Source organism: Rutilus rutilus, assembly GCF_951802725.1.
Source record: "Rutilus rutilus genome assembly, chromosome: 21".
In the NCBI taxonomy this organism is placed as follows: Eukaryota; Metazoa; Chordata; class Actinopteri; order Cypriniformes; family Leuciscidae; genus Rutilus; species Rutilus rutilus.
The window spans coordinates 14,199,940-14,217,744 of record NC_140226.1 but is presented as its reverse complement, the minus strand read 5'-3'; the positions used below and the strand labels follow the sequence as shown (position 1 = coordinate 14,217,744).

At 34.7% G+C, this 17,805-nt stretch overlaps 2 protein-coding genes across 3 annotated transcripts; one reads left to right on the top strand and one right to left on the bottom strand.

The window, feature by feature from the left end:
• The first annotated feature begins 212 nt into the window (after positions 1-212).
• styx (serine/threonine/tyrosine interacting protein) lies at positions 213-9,126 on the top strand. Its single transcript, XM_084392864.1, has 11 exons — positions 213-437; positions 1,114-1,146; positions 1,394-1,447; positions 1,533-1,630; positions 1,739-1,799; positions 1,897-1,933; positions 2,059-2,098; positions 2,227-2,277; positions 2,832-2,904; positions 3,813-3,906; positions 8,611-9,126. Exons 1-11 carry the CDS (start codon positions 378-380, stop codon positions 8,682-8,684), a joined length of 675 nt encoding a protein of 224 aa, XP_084248990.1. The 5' UTR covers positions 213-377; the 3' UTR covers positions 8,685-9,126.
• Positions 9,127-10,031: 905 nt separating this feature from the next.
• Positions 10,032-14,185, bottom strand: gnpnat1 (glucosamine-phosphate N-acetyltransferase 1). 2 transcript variants are annotated; one of them, XM_084392866.1, is made up of 6 exons: positions 14,021-14,185; positions 11,332-11,495; positions 11,188-11,250; positions 10,652-10,779; positions 10,502-10,563; positions 10,032-10,381 (listed from the first exon to the last, which is right to left on the bottom strand). In XM_084392866.1, exons 1-6 carry the CDS (start codon positions 14,026-14,028, stop codon positions 10,234-10,236), a joined length of 573 nt encoding a protein of 190 aa, XP_084248992.1. In that variant the 5' UTR covers positions 14,029-14,185; the 3' UTR covers positions 10,032-10,233. The 2 variants fall into 2 exon arrangements, with proteins under 2 accessions (XP_084248992.1, XP_084248991.1); XM_084392865.1 differs by lacking the exon at positions 14,021-14,185 and adding an exon at positions 13,883-14,014.
• Positions 14,186-17,805: the final 3,620 nt, after the last annotated feature.

Here is a 17,805-nt window from a genome sequence, read left to right as displayed (position 1 = left end):
ATATATATATATATATATATATATATATATATAATTGACATAAATATTCAATGGGATAGAAAAAGTCAAAATAAAAAATAATTAATTTAAATTAAAATTGGTATCCTATTGTTATACTATGAAATGTATTATTAGGCTATTTTATGTTTATATATTATATTTTTTTATGTCAACAGATTAACATTTAATTCACGACACCGCCCCTTTCCGACGTATGGTCCTCGCGTGTCACGTGACCGCCGTCGGTGGAAGCAGCATGGCGTGTGTGAGCGCGGAGCTCCTCCAAAAACTCCACTTTATTTGCACTTAGTTCGTCTTTATATTCAATCCATCAAAGGCGACGTGCACGTATTGAAAGCTGGAATAACACTCGCAGCATGGACGAAGGGAATAAACTCCAGTTCCCGTCCCTACCCGCCGCCAAAGAAGAGCAGCTGGTATGTTATGAACGTTAGCGCAGTGCTAACAACTGCTGGATCACAGTCACTCTTCAATATGTCTGTTTTAAAGCATTGCCTGTCTGACTAGTATGTGTCAGTGCATGAATAAATACAGAGCATGTGCATGTACATGTGAATAATCCGATAAATGAAATGTATTACCCTTTATTTATACGTTTAGACACTAACTTACCAATCAAATTATTTTTTCACTTCCATTACGAGACTAATATTGAGTATAGTCAACAACAACAAAAATTAACCCATTTAATTGGCAATATACTCTTATAAAAAACTTTTTTTTAAATCTTAATAAAACTTAAACGTCTAAATAACTAAAGTCTTCTGCGGAAGCATATTCTATCCAAACACAAAGACTTGGCCAATGCATTGCAAGTGAATGATCCCTATTGTATGTATAGTATACTTCAAGTGCCTTCTTGCTTCCATGCTTTATTTAGGTATAACTTGAGCAATAAACCTGACAGAAACCGATTACGTGAGAAAGTGTAATACTGTTTTGGTGTCAAACCGATTATTGGTAGTTATTGGGCTGCAGTTTGTGGTGCAGTGTTTATAGTTATACCTTTTCTGTTTTTTTGTTTTGTTTTTTTGTTACTGTAAGAATGCTTTTAAAAACTAATGATCTGGTTTTGCAATCCCATTTCTGCAGGATTGGGCGTATCCAATGAGAAGAGAGATGCAGGTGATCATGAAAATAGACTTTGCAGTTTGCACATGATTGTATATCATTATGTATTGTTATGGCTTTTGTACAGTACAGGATAGTACTTTTGCATGTTTTTGTTTTTTGCTATTTAATGTGTCTTTACTCTCAGCACCTTCAATATAATTTTTTTGTATATTTCAAAATATGCAGTTTCATATCTCATTCTCATCAAATGATCACTTTTTCCACTTTTGCTAAAACTAAATCTGATGTAATGATTTAGGAAATCCTCCCAGGCTTGTTTCTTGGGCCCTATTCAGCTGCTATGAAGAGTAAGGTACTGTAGAGTTGATCTGTTCTCATGCATCATGATGAAAATAATCTGTGCCCGGTTTCCTGTAATAATTCATCCTCTCTTTCAGCTCTCAATGTTGGAGAAGCAGGGCATTACTCACGTCGTGTGTGTCAGACAAGACATTGAGGCCAACTTTATAAAGCCAAACTTTCCCCATAAATTTAGGTATTTCGATTTCTGGTAGTCCTTTGTTCTATGCACATGTGCGAGTTGGACTCAATATAAAGGTCCACTATTTCTAACCTCTGGTTTACTTTACTTCTTTGTTTATAGGTACCTTGTTTTAGATATAGCAGATAACCCTGTGGAAAATATAATTAGATATTTTCCAATGGTAAGCTGGCCTTTATTTATATAGTTTGTTATAAATGCTTTTTATTTGGTGTGTGATACTTTTGTCTAATTATGATTACCTGATTTTCTCTCTGTAGACTAAAGAATTTATTGATGGATGTTTAGAGACGGGGGGTAATGAATGTTTTCCATATTAATCTTGTGTAGTAATGGCAGCATTGATATGAGTACAAACTTTATACTAAATATACATTCAATACTAGATTTTCTCATCCATCTGGCACATTTTTTTGTTGCAGGAAAGGTACTTGTTCATGGAAATGCAGGGATATCAAGAAGGTTCATGATCTTTTTTTATTAGTTATAATTTCTTTTGACTGTCTCTTTTTGGATTTTTAAAAGAATCACTTTTGGGGATGTGGTTTGATTTTACTTAATACATCTAATTTATTTATTTATTTTTTCAGCGCTGCCTTAGTTATTGCCTACCTTATGGAGACATTTGGTGTAAAATACAGGTAATAGAATTTATTGGAGATACAGTTCACGCATTTCCTAAAAATATTAATACATGATAATACGAGTTTGACTTGAAGCCAATTGTGGATGCACCGATATGAAAATTTTGGCCAATACCGATAATTCTTCATATTTGAAAGCCGATAACTGATATATTGGCCGATAAATATAAATCCAAATTTTATATAATTATTTCTGATTACAAAAACAAGTCTCACCATTAAATCCATATCCCAAGCACACAATTATAATGATGCTCTCATTATAATTTTATGTAGCCTATATGACAGACTTGCCCTGCACATGTTGCAATTAACTGTATTTTCCTTTTTGAAGTGATTTCAATCATATTTCAAGCAATTCAAAACCATCATGGTGAACAGTGTGCATCTGAAGGGCCTCAGCTGAAGGAAATAATCCATTATTTATCGGCTTTAATATATCTGCCAAATTTTCTTATCGGGCTCATAACGATAACATTAAAAAGAATTTTTGGATATGGTGGCCAATATACCGTGCATCCCTAATTGTGTCATATATTATATCTTTTCAGGGATGCCTTTAGTCATGTACAGGAGAGACGGTTTTGTATTAATCCCAATGTTGGCTTTGTTCATCAGCTACAGGTATGATTTTAAAGTAATCTCAGCATTAATAATTCATTCAACATTAAGTGCTATACAGTGCTATGCATAAGTTTAGACACCCATGCTAAAGTTGACTAAAAAGAGGAATAAAAAATCATCTTTTGGAAATTGAACTTAATGCCTTAATTAAAAAAATTAGGAAAAATCCAACCTTTAAGGACACCAATTTTCTTTGTGAATGAATAATGTATCGTAAATAAATAAATGTTCTTCCTTAAAATACAGGGTGCATAAGTCTGGACACCCCTATGTTAAATTCCCATAGAGGCAGGCAGATTTTTATTTTTAAAGGCCAGTTACTTCATGGATCCAGGATAATATGCATCCTGATAAAGTTCCCTTGGCCTTTGGAATTAAAATAGCCGCACATCATCACATAGCCTTCACCATACCTAGAGATTGGCATGGAGTACTTTCCATAAGATCATCTCTCAATGCAAATCAAACCAGCTATTAGGCTAACTGAAATAAAACCATGCCAATCTCTAGGTATGGTGAAGGCTATGTGATGATGTGGGGCTATTTTAATTCCAAAGGCCAAGGGAACTTTATCAGGATGCATAGTATCCTGGATCCATGAAGTAACTGGCCTTTAAAAATAAAAATCTGCCTGCCTCTATGGGAATTTAACATGTACCCTGTATTTTAAGGAAGAACATTTATTAATTTACGATACATTAATCATTCACAAAGAAAATTGGTGTCCTTAAAGGTTGGATTTTTCCTAATTCTTTTAATTAAGGCATTAAGTTCAATTTCCAAAAGATGATTTTTTATTCCTCTTTTTTGTCAACTTTAGCATGGGTGTCTAAACTTATGCATAGCACTGTAGCTGTTTTATATACATACATGCAGCATAAATGGATGTTCTTTCTGTTTTCATCAAGGAATATGAAGCAATATATCTTGCAAAGCTAACCATCAAGATGATGTCACCCATTCAGTTGGGCAGGTCTTTCTCCATCCAAGCTGGGATGCCAGGTAAGAGAACAATATTTTATGGCCCAGTGGTCATAGTTTGTAATAGTTGAATTATTTCTACTAGTGATGCATAGTATAACGGTCCAGTCCCTCTAGGATTTTGCATTTCTGCGATCGCAGAATTGAACGCAAAATCAAGCAAACTCTGTTTTTTCTTGCAATTTTTCTAAATTGCCACAGATCTCCCGCAGATTTTTTGGCCTAGACACGTTGTCTGACGTCATCATAGCGCACATTCAGCCAAAGCTCACTTTGAAGTAGGCTACATGCGTTAAATCGCTAAACCTGTTTGTGCCGTTGCTTCGGCAATGCATCTGTCACTACCAGTCAGTCAACCACCGCAACCCCGCTCACGCTGAAAGCATCCATTCTTTCTTTCTCTCTCTCTCTCTCTCTCTCTCATACACACACACACGCTCTGAGTGACATCGTTCCATCAATCGGTTCAGTTTATCAACAGTGCTTGTATGCTGCATAAAAGTGGCTCGCGCACTCTGTGACAACCCCAAAATGGACGAGGAGCAAGATGGAATGAGTGAAGGACACGCTGAATGAAAATGTAAATTCCCTCTCTGCCAGTAGGTGGCACTTATGGAGCAGCAGTAATATAGCGGTTTCCAGAATACTTAAAGGGACAGTTCACCCAAAAATGAAAATTAGCCCATGATTTACTCACCCTGAAGCCATCCTAGGTGTATATGACATTCTTCTTTCAGACGAATACAATCGGAGTTATATTAAAAAATGTAGTATACATTTAATAAAGGCCTTCTGAAGTGAAGTGATGCGTTTGTGTAAGAAAAATATCCATGTTTAAAACTTTATCGACTAAAATAACTAGCTTCTGGCAGACGGCTTTACGCAAGTCAACTTATGTTAAAAGAGTAACTCTTGAACTTGACGCACAACGTAATGACGAATGCGGTTGCCCAGCCCTGTTTGTTTGAACCGCGAGAGGTGTCAAAGTTTACGCTACTCCTACATCCTACGTCATACATGCGTCTCGGGTTACTCTTTTAGCGTAAGTAGACTGTTCGGTGTTACATTTTAAATAAAAGTTATTATCAGTGTTCTCCTTTTAGAAATGACAGAGCCCAATGGTTCTTGAGGTCAGAAAAGCACTGGTGTGTTTTCACTGAAAAACTTCACAAGAAATGCCGCAAATTGTCATTTTATGCTGCAAAAATCAGGAAAAACTCCCGCGAAATCCTGGAGGGACTGCGTATCAGTCATCAGCTGATGCTTTTTTTTTAAATATCAATATTGGATTTTTATTTGTATATGCTCATTTAGATTACCTTTTCCATAATCCTTAAAAACACTAATACTGTTAAATCTTTGGCAATTCTCAAAATGAATATTCGTTTTTCATACTCTGCATTATAATGTTGCAATGCCTAAATTCATTGGTAGCATTTACAATGATTGATTTTAGTGTTTAGTGCTAACTTTTAATTTATTTTGATGAAATAGTGCAGAATTTTCTATCTTGTTCCTTTATTGTGTATTGTCAGTTTCTTTGCATAAACTAACATTTGCTAAATAAAAATCTGTGGTGATGATGATGATAAATGATATGGCCTATTGTACTATAAGACTTGAGATGTGTAATTTGTAGAGCTGTGAATCTTTACTTGCCTCGTGATTCAATTTGATTACGATTTAGAGAGAAGTTATTCGATTATAACATGATTCTTGATGCATCATGTATTTAACAAAAACATTCAAGAAATAAGAAATTGAATAATCAAATGTAAAAATAATCAATCTTTAGTGTATTTATTACAAATAAATAGATTTTTATTAAAGCTACAAAAATTATTCAGTCAAAAGCAAGTGATATACGCAACTTTTTATATATATTACAATTTGTTTCTGAGATTTTCATTTTCACCTGAGATTTGGAACCAAATTAGAGGGGGGAGAAAATGACTTAAGAAAGATGGCATCATCATTTTATTTTTACGCAGAGATTAGTAGGTCTATTAGTTAAATCTGTTTACTTTAGCCATCTTTGTTGCATTATATGGCAACAGTGAAAGTTCACAAATGGGAAAAAGCACTTCTAGTGTTTTTTGTCCCAAGTTTGTATGCCTGTAACTCAAGAAGTATTAAAATATATATCTTAATATCCTTTTAGATTCGGGTTCTTAATAAACATTTATTTTGGTATCTTCATTTTAAAGGTCCTATATTGTACAATGCCAGAGATATGGAGATCTTAATGTGGCTCCATGAGGAAATTGGTCAATTGCACACATTTTCAGTGGTCAAAAACCAAATGTGGGTCACTTTGCAAACAGTTGATATTTTTTTCTTTTAAAGAGGAATATCTGAACAACAAATAATGTTGAAACTAGAAATGTATCTCTTTTTCTATTATAGTCCCCCTGTTGTGTAGCCTGACTACGTCAGACTTCGTACTTCCGCTCAATTTCAGTTCGCTTCTGTACTCAGTCTGAGATAGCGACCTTTCTCCCCGTTTTCCTCCGGCCTCAAAACTGCCGGCCAATCAACGAACAGAGGGCGGGTTGAGAGCCGTGATGTAGACGCTGATTGTACCGTGGATGCGTAAATTTCTGCAAAAGTCATTCACAGCCACGTTCACTCCAGTATTTCGCTCGATGGTTTTGTTTTCGCATCGTACATGTGTTTACAGTGGAAGTTAGATGCGGCTGAGCATGCGCATAACACACGTCATAACCAAACGTTATGTGATTGGCTTACGGGTAACCAATGATTTTAAACTTCAGACAAGCGCCTCCCCGCGAGAAATAAAACGCTTTTCAATTATGCCCTTCCAGACTCTGTCTACGAAGCAAAGCGAAGTAGCAGAGTTTGGTATTACCAGGCTACCTGTTGTGTAAATCAAGCTTTCAATGTTGTTATGTCTATATGGTGTTTTTAATATGCTTTATAAGACAAACCATGTGCACATTCATAAGTCAACACCATTGCAGAGTATTTTCTCCTTAAAACTGCAGTGAACCAAAGACAGTTTTAAAAACGCGGTTTGAAATCGCTGGTGTTGTGACGTCACAAACTACCTTGTAACCAATCACGTCAACGGGTGGATCTCTGAGCTGGTGCGAGTGGAGGCAGGGCCAATTAGCATATTCATAGAACCGCGTATACTAAATGAGACAAGGGTGTAGATTTACATTCAAGCTATTTTAAGTCATGACGGATTTTTTTTATTTTTTTTTACGTTTTTTAAAAACGTTTAAATGTCATTTTGGTGATCAAGGATGAGTTTTAAGGTATAAAATGACTGACTACAGGGGGACTTTAGCACAATTGCATAGAATATACCTGTCTGAGTGCCATAAATATTGTTTTTTCAAAGTTTGCATGCATGTAACTCTAAAAGTATTAAAGAGATCTCAATATCCTTCTAGATTCTAATTCTTAACTTTTCTTTTGGTCTCTTCATGTTTAAGGTCCTATAGGGTTCAATCACATAGATATTGGGATCCCAATGTGACTGCAAGTTCAAATAGTTGAATTTTACCCGTGTCAAAAACCAAATGTGGGTAACTTTTCAAATAGCTGATACTTATTGTGTTTAAAGAGGAAAGTCTGAAGAACAAATAATACTGAAACAAGAAATGCATCTTATTTCCCTCTAAGTAAAGAGTGCCAAAAAAATTTTTTCTGAAGTTTACATGTCTGTAACATAAAAAGTGTTAAAGATATATTTTATATAAATATATAATTTTAATTAAAATATAATTTTAGTTTCTTATTCATTTGACACTTTTCTTTTGAAATCTTAATTTTTTTTAAGGCCCTATATGGTTCAATCCCAGAGATACTGGGATTGCTGCGTATTTGAACTCTTCGTAGCTGCAGAAGCTGTTTAAATGAACAATATTCTTTTCAATATAATATAACAATATTTCTTATAAATACATGTTTGAGAGCAAGTTAATGTCCCTTAACCATTTTCAGTGGATTTTTGGAACTCAGAGAGGTGTGTTGTATGCAATTGCTTTGATAGAGGGGAACAAGACACATTTCTAGTTTCAACATTACTTATTCTTCAGACATTCCCCTTTAAATGCTACAAGTATCAGCTGTATGCAAAGTAAACTGCATTTGGTCTTTGACCATTAAAACTATGTAAAACACAACAAATTCTGCTGCATTGAGATCCCCATATCTATGGGATTGAACCATAAAGGATCTTAAAAATGAAGATTTTAAAAGAAAAGTTTTAGAACCAGGATCTAAAATCATATTGAGATATCTTTAATACTTTTTGAATGACAGGCACACAAACTTTGGAAGGAGAATGTTTATGGAACTCAGACAGGTATGTCCTATACAATTTTTGATAGACAGATTGATTTCTAGTTTCAACATTATTTGTTGTTCAGATATTTCTCTTTAACAGAAAAAAAATATCAACTGTTTGCAAAGTGACCCACATTCGGTTTTTGACCACTGAAAATGTGTGCAACTGACCAAGATTTAACTAATAGACCTACCAATCTCTGTGTAACAAAAAAATTATGCTGCTGCCATCTTTCTAAAAATAACACAATCAAAAAATTGAGCCAGTTGATTTGACACACAATGACCCAGTTATATTCCACAGCTCTATTAAATTGTACATATTAGTTATATATGAAACTACATTATTCTTAAATGCATTTGTTCACACTGTGACTGGCTGATTTCTTTGTTTTTGTTTTTCTACAGGAAGCCTAAAGCGAACACTAGAAGAGGATGAAGATTTTGGGAGTATGCAAGTTACAGCAGCACAAAATGGATAGGCTTTACTAAAAAAGTGCTTTACCACAGTGGACTTTTCTTTTTACATTTTTATTGGGATTAAAAATGTAAATATTTGTACAGAGGTTGGGAGGGAGAGACTGCTCCTCGTGACCCTTGGAGCTAGAGCTGGGGATGGTTTGATATTTTTTTCTTTTTCCTTTTTGAGCTGTATGCACTGAAATTTTTTGCAGTTTTATAGTATTTAAAGCATTTTGCATTTGCAGCGGGACAGTATTGCAATAATGCACTTTTGATACTTGAATTACTGTTATGTTTATGGACAGATTTGGGTTGGGGTGAGGGGGTATCAGGAATGCGACTCACTGCCATAGAAATGAAATGGTAGGATGAATCAGTCGTGATGTAAGGAATGAATAAGGAAATACGTTTTGCCATAGAATTAACATCCCACTGCTCAATAAAAGATGGCTACTTACACCATGTGTTTTCAATGTTATCATTCCCTGGTGGAAAGATGTGACTGCTTATGATAGAAATGTTGGGTGTGGATAGATTTCGAATGATAATCCAACTTCACTGAAATACAATATGAACTTCATATTTTATTGTTTCTAACCCTTCACCCACTTGTCATTCAATGGTTTTACATCAATTATAAAATGTAACGGTTATAAAAGGAAATATAACATCACTGCCACATATTAAGTTGTTGACTGACAGATGACAAAGTATTTAGATGCCCTTTATTTGTCGGCTTTTAGTGCAAGTACAAAAATAAAGGCATAGCGTACAAAGATGTGCTTTCATTACATCAGGATATATTTCAAAATAATTTATTTTCCTTCAACTAGGTTTGACACAACTAATGATTCAGCATCACCAGTGGCTAAGACGAGCCAAAACTGAGAAAATACATGAGCATAATAAATAAATGCAAACCATTTTTTTATTTATATTAATTATCTTTACGTTGAAAATGAGTATCTGCAAGAGAAATTGAAATAAGCTAAAATAGATTCAATACCGGACTCGCTCCTTGCATGAAAACTGTGATTTGAGTTTTGGTATTTTTTTTTAAGCATAAAGCACAAACCACAGCATTAACATGAAGTAAAAGAGGGAAATATGCCTTAAACAGTTTTGTAAATTGTTTGAAACAGTTTCTGTAATTAAAAATGCTTTCCCTCTAAAAAAAAAAACATATATAGAAATCTTTACATTAGAAAATATTCAAGTACATAAGCCCTTCTCCTTTAAAACAAAACAGAACACAGTGTAAACCACATAGTCCGTATATGATCAGATCTGATTTCTATAGCTTTCTCTGCAAGTGCTTGATGTTGACTTTTAGAAAGAACGTTCATGAATATGCTCACTGTTCTGTCTTGTAGTGAATTCAAAATGCTTCTTTCACAATATTTTGTTATCGTTACTCATCACCAAATGATCAAGTTTATTTAATTTATTTTTTGCTGGCTAAAAGTGAAAAATTGGAGGTAGTCTGATCTAAGATTCTCAGAGAATAGAACAGATCAGATAGAACAGTTCTAAAGCAAACATTCTGTGATGTTCAAGATTCTTTTGGATTCAGTCAAAGAACCGGCACTGCATGTAAGCCTCATCTGAAGAGGAGTAGCCAAACTTTTTATAAAATTCCACATTTTTCGGCGCACACTCCAGTGTTACTTTGTAGCACTGCAGTTTTTTGCTGAGGAGAGTCAATGTTGATACCAACCTACAAAACAAACAAAATACGATATTCAAACATTTACTTTTGATGCATTAAAAGAAAAAACAGTATTCCTTAATCATGCACAATTAGTGTTGTAAAAGTGTTTTTAAAACCCAAACTCACAGTTTTCCCAGCTGTTTTCCTCTGCACACATCACTCACAACCACTTCTTCCACACGCCCCCTCTGCCAGGACAAAAAAAAACTAAATTATATTATGTGTTCTATGAATATATGCACTCTGAAAATACAGATTTAAAATGTATTAAAGTACCTTTGCACAAGCGTGGATGAATTTGTGCTCTATGATAAGTGTTGCTGTGGCAACAATTTGTCCAAGATTCGTATCTTCCACCACTATGACATAATAGTCTCCAGATTTCTTCATATGTTCAAAATTTGCTGAAATGTTTTTAAAAAAGTGAGGTTTTTTTAAAGTTTATAAAAAAACAAAAAACATATAGACCTTATGTAGCCCCGCCCTCTTTTCAGGGCTACGCTCGTTGTGTTCTGTCTTCCGGTTTGTATTCCTACAGTATGAAGGTAAGATCTTACGGATTTGTGAATGAACGGCTCATTTTAAAATCTTCCCGGTCTTAACTGACATTTGGTATGATATCCTCTTCAATAATAACTTTTGTTAACTCTACAAAGTAAATGCACTTCACCAGCTAATTACTCTTCGACAGTGATGCCATAGAAATACGGAAGTTCAAACACACAAAAAAAGATGGCTGCACGCTTGTTTCTCTGGTACATAAGGTCTATATGAAGAACTGTGAGATGTTTTGAGTTAGCAACTTGCAGAACCTTTGAACTGTTCTTCTGTGACATCCCCAGCCACCGTGAGCTGTGATAAGACCTTGTAGAAACCTAAAAAAGACAAAGACAAACATATAACATGACTGTTTGTACTAAAGTACTAAACGTGAGTGGGCAGACCAGTATCAGTACCTCTGTCTAGGTCAGCAGTACAGAGAGGACGGAGGACCAGACCTTCTCCAGGCTGAGACGGAGAAATGGGAGGCGAGAAGGAGACGGTGTTGCTGCTCCAGTCCAGCTCTTGGAGTAGAGAAGGATCAAACAGGGGCGTCTCGTCCAGCAACATTCCAGACGCCCTATAATAAAATAACATGTTAGACAAAATTATCACGGATCAGGACTCCCTGTCAATAAATGTGTTACTGGTAACATTTTATTTGGACTTTGACCATCCAAACATTTACAATTCAAAGTCAAACTTGTGTGCAGGTGCCTGTGTATGAAATCATCAGACTTTCTGTAATAAAAGACATGCTACACTATTAGAGTTAACTAAAACCATAAATAAATTTGTGTTACTTTTTAAATAACGTTCACTAAAATAGTCATTTAAATAAATCAATCATATTAATAAAATAAGAAATTTAAAAAATGGGGGGTTTTTTCAGCTAGTTGAACTTGAACTAAAATAATTAAAATGAAACTATAAATAAATATGTGTTGGTAATCAAACAATTAATGGTAGCCATTGACTTACATAGTATGGACAAAAACGAAAAAAAATACTATGGAAGTCAATGGGGCCCATCAGCTGTCTGGTTACTGGCATTCTTTTTCAAAATATCTTTGAAAAGAAATTCATACAGGTTTGGAACAATAGAATTTTCATTTTTAGGTGAACTATCCCTTTAAAAAATCCAGACAAGGTGAGTAGCCTAAATGATGGCATAGTGAACTATACCTTTACCTGAAACTTGAGAGTCTGTAAGAGGCTGTTGTGTCGACCTTGATTTATTACAATATTGAGGTGTTCAGTTTTATTTCGATTTTAGAAAATAAACATGTGATTGCTCTCTTCACAAATCAACAGTTTCTTGTTTTTCACTGGCATGTCTCTTAGGTGTTCAGTGTTAATCATCTTTAAGCCTACATTCATTACGAGTACAATACTTAAGTACTGTTAAAATCAAATTCTCGAACCGCCAGTTTCACAGAGAAATCTTAAACCTAATCCCAGACTAAAAAAGTTTGAGCTGTTTTAACTGAAAGCAACTTGCTCTGATATCTTCAAATATGTCAGTACCATTGTTTTGTCTCAAGATGCACAAGAGTAATGTTTTTTTTTAAAAGGCACGTTTATAAAAGCTATTTAAATGTCCTAATTAAACTAATGTCTAATCCTGGCTTAATCTAAACCATGAAACCAGGCCAATAAGACTTTTTTGGGGGGAATCGGTCACATGTAACTTGTGATGGTGTCATTTTGTCTGTAAGGTATCTGAACTTTTACTCAAGTATACAGTACCAGTCAAAAGTTTGGAAACATTACTATTTTTAATGTTTTTGAAAGAAGTCTCTTATGCTCATCAAGCCTGCAGTTAAAAAAAAACCAAAACAAAAAAACAGTAATATTATGAAATATTATTACAATTTAAAATAATGGTTCTCTTTTTAAATATATTTTAAAATGTAATTTATTTTTGTGATGCAAAGCTGAATTTTCATCAGCAAGTACTCCAGTCTTTGGTGTCTTATGATCCTTCAGAAATCATTCTAATATGATGATTTGATACTCAGTTATTATCAATGATGGAAACAGTTGTGCTGTTTAATATATATTTTTTGGAATACTTTTTTCAGGATTCATTGATGAGTAAAACGTTAACAGCATTTATTCATAAAAACAGCATTTATTCAAAATAAAAACATTTCTAACAATATAAATCGTTACCATCACCTTTTATCAATTTAACGCATCCTTGTTGAATTAAAGTACTAATTTCTTTAAAAAAAAAAAGTTATTGTTCCCAAACTTTTGAACGGTAGTGTATATTGTTACAAAAGATTTCTATTCTAAATAAATACAGTTCTTTTTAACTTTTTATTCATCAAATAATCCTGAAAAAAGTATCTCAGGTTATAAAAAAAATCTTAAGCAGCACAACTGTTTCCAACATTGATCATAAATCAGCATATTATAATGATTTCTGAAGGATCATAAGACACCAAAGACTGGAGTACTTGCTGATGAAAATTCAGCTTTGCATCACAAAAATAAATTACATTTTAAAAGTATATTAAAAAAGAGAACCATTATTTTAAATTGTAATAATATTTCATAATATTACTGTTTTTTTCAACTGCAGGCTTGATGAGCATAAGAGACTTCTTTCAAAAACATTAAAAATAGTAATGTTTCCAAACTTTTGACTGGTACTGTAGTTTTCAGGTACACTTTACACCTGTTACAAATCAAAAAATCCAAAGTATGACATCTTGTACAACATCCTTAAGTCTGTAGTCTAAGTTGTGTTCTCTGCATTTTCAAGAAAAGACAATATTTCAAGTAATGAACTTTTTTTTTTTTTCGCAAAGCAGTTTATGGCAGCCCCTAATAAATGAAACATTTAAATGACAAAGGTCACAATTCAGTGTAGAATAGAAAGTACATAATATCACGTCCAGGAAGTGATCAGATTTATTCCATATGCCTTTCATTTAAAAAAAAAACTAAAAAACCTACTGTTTTCTGGGGACGAAATCATCCCACATTCCCAATCTGTATCCCAAAATCCCATCCATGTTCAATTAAATGATAAAAGAGCTCGCGAACAAACTGATTTAGAATCGTGTATCTGAGCTCGATTTGTCATTTACTTACGGAGACATTCGGATATTGACAGCTTTTGCTTTTCTAAAATGTTTGAATGTATCCTGGCACCTCGATTCCAGTTACAGTGATCCTCAATGTTCCAGCATGTCATATACTTCCTCCTGCGTTATTATTTTACCCCACACGTATTCTAACGAGTCCCGCTTGTCACCCAATCACTGTTTGCTGTGGTTGGTCCGGTTGATAATCGACTTCTCAATTGTCCAATCGCAAACTTGCTGCAAGTGCATCTGACCAATCATCGCAAATACTGATCAGATAAAGGGCGGGACCTGCGCGTCTCCCCCCCCTCCTCCCTCTGTCTGCGTGCGTGGAATATGACGTGGCGCGGGGTTGAACGAGGGCGCGGTACAATGACGTTCATATCCGTCTAGTGAAAAAAAAGATGTTTAGCAGGATAAACGTGAAGTTTATAAACTAGTTCTGTGATCTTTGACGTGTTGAATATGAAAACTGACACCTTCTGGTTTGACAAGACTAAAGATTGAAATGAAAAGGAGTCTGTCAATGTATGTACTACTACTAACGTTACCCACTGTGTAAAGTTAACCCACGTTCGAACGAACACAAATATTACTGTTGTAAATAAGTTAAGCCAAAATACCTCACGGTTAATACATATAGACACAGCGACAAACTGATTAGTTATGTTATACATGCACTTTACAGTGTGATATTGGTTATAATATAACGACATTTTCAATTTATATGTTACTTGCATAAATATTATTCCAGTCAGAATACACAGCTAATTTTGAGTGGCTGTCGGATGGAAAGAATCAGCACCAGTTACTGGAATTCATCTCTTCCTTCACGTATTGATTTTCTCAAGTGTCTAAACAAAAAGAAATATTAGTAATATTTTCAAATGTTTTAAGCAGATATCTTCTGTAGGATGTGATGTGACTGTACAGAAAGGACCTACAAGAAATTTGAGAAGGAAACACCATTGATCGCAAATCCTTCCATGTGCCTGCACTAAGGTATAATATCAAAACAGACCACAAAGCAGTCAATAATTCTAATAATTTCCCTTAATATTCCTTATGAAGGATATTTAAACATTTTAATACATATAAACCAACCATTCTGCTAATTCCATTTTTTCCAATCACACACACACAAAAAAAATGATTTAGTTAATTTCTCTATTCTAACAATGCCATATCGAACATTTTTAAATTATTTTTCAAAGAAATTAGCAAATAAGGCTTAATGGTGTGGCTTGTCAATATGGTGCACACATTTAATGAAATAATGATGGTACATATAGACAAAGCACTTGTGACAACAGTGATTCCATAATGCGTCTCCAATTACTGCTTAAAAATGCTGCAGGCATACTTAATAAGCTCAATAACTTGCATGAAAAGGGAAGCCGAGAGACAGCAGGTATTGAATGAACCTTGCGGGAAATAGGGAGGCTGAGAGCACACAAAATGCCTGCAGAAAGCTGATATACTAGTTCACATGACTATACCATGGATCATTACATTGAGTGAGATACAAATCATTGAAATACAGTCTGTTTGTCTTTAATGCCTGTACATGGCAGAAAAAATGAGACAGCAAAAATTGGCCTAACATATTTTAATGTACATGATTTATTAAAACAGAACAATGTAACATTGTCGCCCTATTTAATGTGTGTACATAAAATAATTTATGATGCTATATTTGTAAATCATTTTGGTCACACTTTAGATTAGGGTACAATTCTCACTATTCACCAACTATTAACAATGACCTTTGCCTCAATAAACTCCTAATTACTGCTTATTAATAGTTAGTAAGGTAGTTGTTAAGTTTAGGTATTAAGGATGTAGAATATGGTCATGCAGAATAAAGCATTAATATGTCCTTTATAAGTACTAATAAACAGCCAATATCAAAGGAATATGCATGCTAATAAGCAGCTAGTGACCCTAAACTAAAGTCTTACCAGAATTTTCTGTTCACTCTTGTCATATGACCATATGAGTAAAATGCAATGTTTATGGACAAACTTCTGATGAAGACTGTATATTTTAAATTAATTAGAGAATTATATTATGTCCCCAAAATTGATCTCAAACTAATTCAGTAGATAAAAAGTACCCTGGTAAGCAATTTAATGCATTTGTAAAAGTGCAAAAGTAACCTTGAAATAAAAATGGACAATTCTTGCTTTTAATGGAATGTTGAATAGTATATGCATTATAAATTATATATTTTTATAAATTTTTGAATTGATGTGCCCTCGTAATCTTTAATTAAAACAACTTCCCCTCCCTCTTGCAGAGACATCTCTTCTTTTCTCTGATTATGTGTTTTTCGGCTTAAGGTCGGGATAACCTGTCACTCACACGAGATCGACCAATAGCAAACCACAACCAACCAACCAATTCCCGATGGACGAAATCCCCCAAAAAACCTTGTTCGAGAAGCCGTTTCGCTCAGATATTCGTCACAATAGGGAAGGAAAAACAACTTTCCATTTCATGCCGACTTTAATCAGTTTTTATGCAAAGCAGTTGCTGAGTTGTTTTGATTGGCTGTTTTTAATGTGTTGCTTTGTGATTGCTTACTGGTTCAAATCAAAAGTGCAAAAATCTCTATTATATTTAAGTAACAACAATGTTTGTCTTAACAGGTTTTCCAAACACATCGGCATCTGCTATTGGTCGGTCATATTGGTCAATCCTGTCCTCAAACTCACGCCACTGGTTGAGTCAGTGTTGCTATTTTGGGCTTGTCGGAATGCTTAAACAAATACATCAAAGTTTTATAGCGCCAAAGAGACAAATCCATCTCCAAATGCTTTACATTCTTGTATCTGCATATTAGAAAGTATTTTAATACCAACAAATCACACACTTTGGCTTTAAAATAACAGCAGACAATTTGATTTCTCTCAAAGCACTTGCTAGCCCATAACACAGACACCCAGAGCACCTCAACTGCAACAGCCGTTACAGAAGCCGTCCAGATACTGATACAGATCAATGGAGAGAACATGAACACTAGAGCCATGGAGCCAGAGACTTCCCGCTGATTTAATTACAGACTTTCCATCACTCAAAGAGCCACCGTTCTGAAGCAACATCAGTAGCATCTACACTTGAATGATGGTCATGCGATATTATCGGCCAGACATGTTGTGAACCGGTGCAGACAATGGAATCATTATGACTGCAGGAGTCTTTTACTGAGAGCCTTATACTTCCTCATTACCATAAACAAGTCTTGGGGGAGGTGTTAAGACTGTACACTGAAAAAAAGTGCTCATAAAATGAGAGTAAGGCTTGTATGGCTTTTGTCTTACAGTTTGACAACGCAATCAAATGAAAAATTCATGATGTCCATGGTTGCTCTGCTGTGCATCAGATCGATAGCACAGTAATAGCTGGCATATCTGAGACTTGCTTGGCAAGGTTCCCTCTCTTTGATAAACTGTGCCATGTTAATGGGCATACTGAGTTACTGTCCTCTTTGTGGAGGAAGATGATTTTTCACTATAGCATACAGATAAAAAGGACAGATTTGTGCACATGTGTGATACAGCAGGAGCTTGTTCTCCCAGTTGTCTGATCCCGTTACTTCTTCCAGCTAAACATGCTTCACTTCTGCATTGTGCGGTCTGGTGGGAATCCAGATTTAGTCCCAAGTATTTGATGGAAGCCGTCAAATTCTGGTAATTCATGGGGAGGGAAGGTTAGAGGGGAATAATTGATGCTGCTCACCAATTGATGATTCAAAATTCACTATAAGAATACATTTTGATAATGATAATT

Coding starts and splice junctions, on each gene's coding strand:
- styx (XM_084392864.1), top strand. CDS start 378: ATGGACGAAGGGAATAAACTCCAGTTCCCGTCCCTACCCGCCGCCAAA. Junction 1,631..1,738: donor AACTTTCCCCATAAATTTAG/GTATTTCGATTT, acceptor CTTTGTTTATAG/GTACCTTGTTTTAGATATAG. Junction 2,099..2,226: donor AATGCAGGGATATCAAGAAG/GTTCATGATCTT, acceptor TTATTTTTTCAG/CGCTGCCTTAGTTATTGCCT.
- gnpnat1 (XM_084392865.1), bottom strand. CDS start 13,941: ATGGATGGGATTTTGGGATACAGATTGGGAATGTGGGATGATTTCGTC. Junction 10,564..10,651: donor TCATCCACGCTTGTGCAAAG/GTACTTTAATAC, acceptor TTGTCCTGGCAG/AGGGGGCGTGTGGAAGAAGT. Junction 10,382..10,501: donor GGAAAACAGCTGGGAAAACT/GTGAGTTTGGGT, acceptor TTTGTTTTGTAG/GTTGGTATCAACATTGACTC.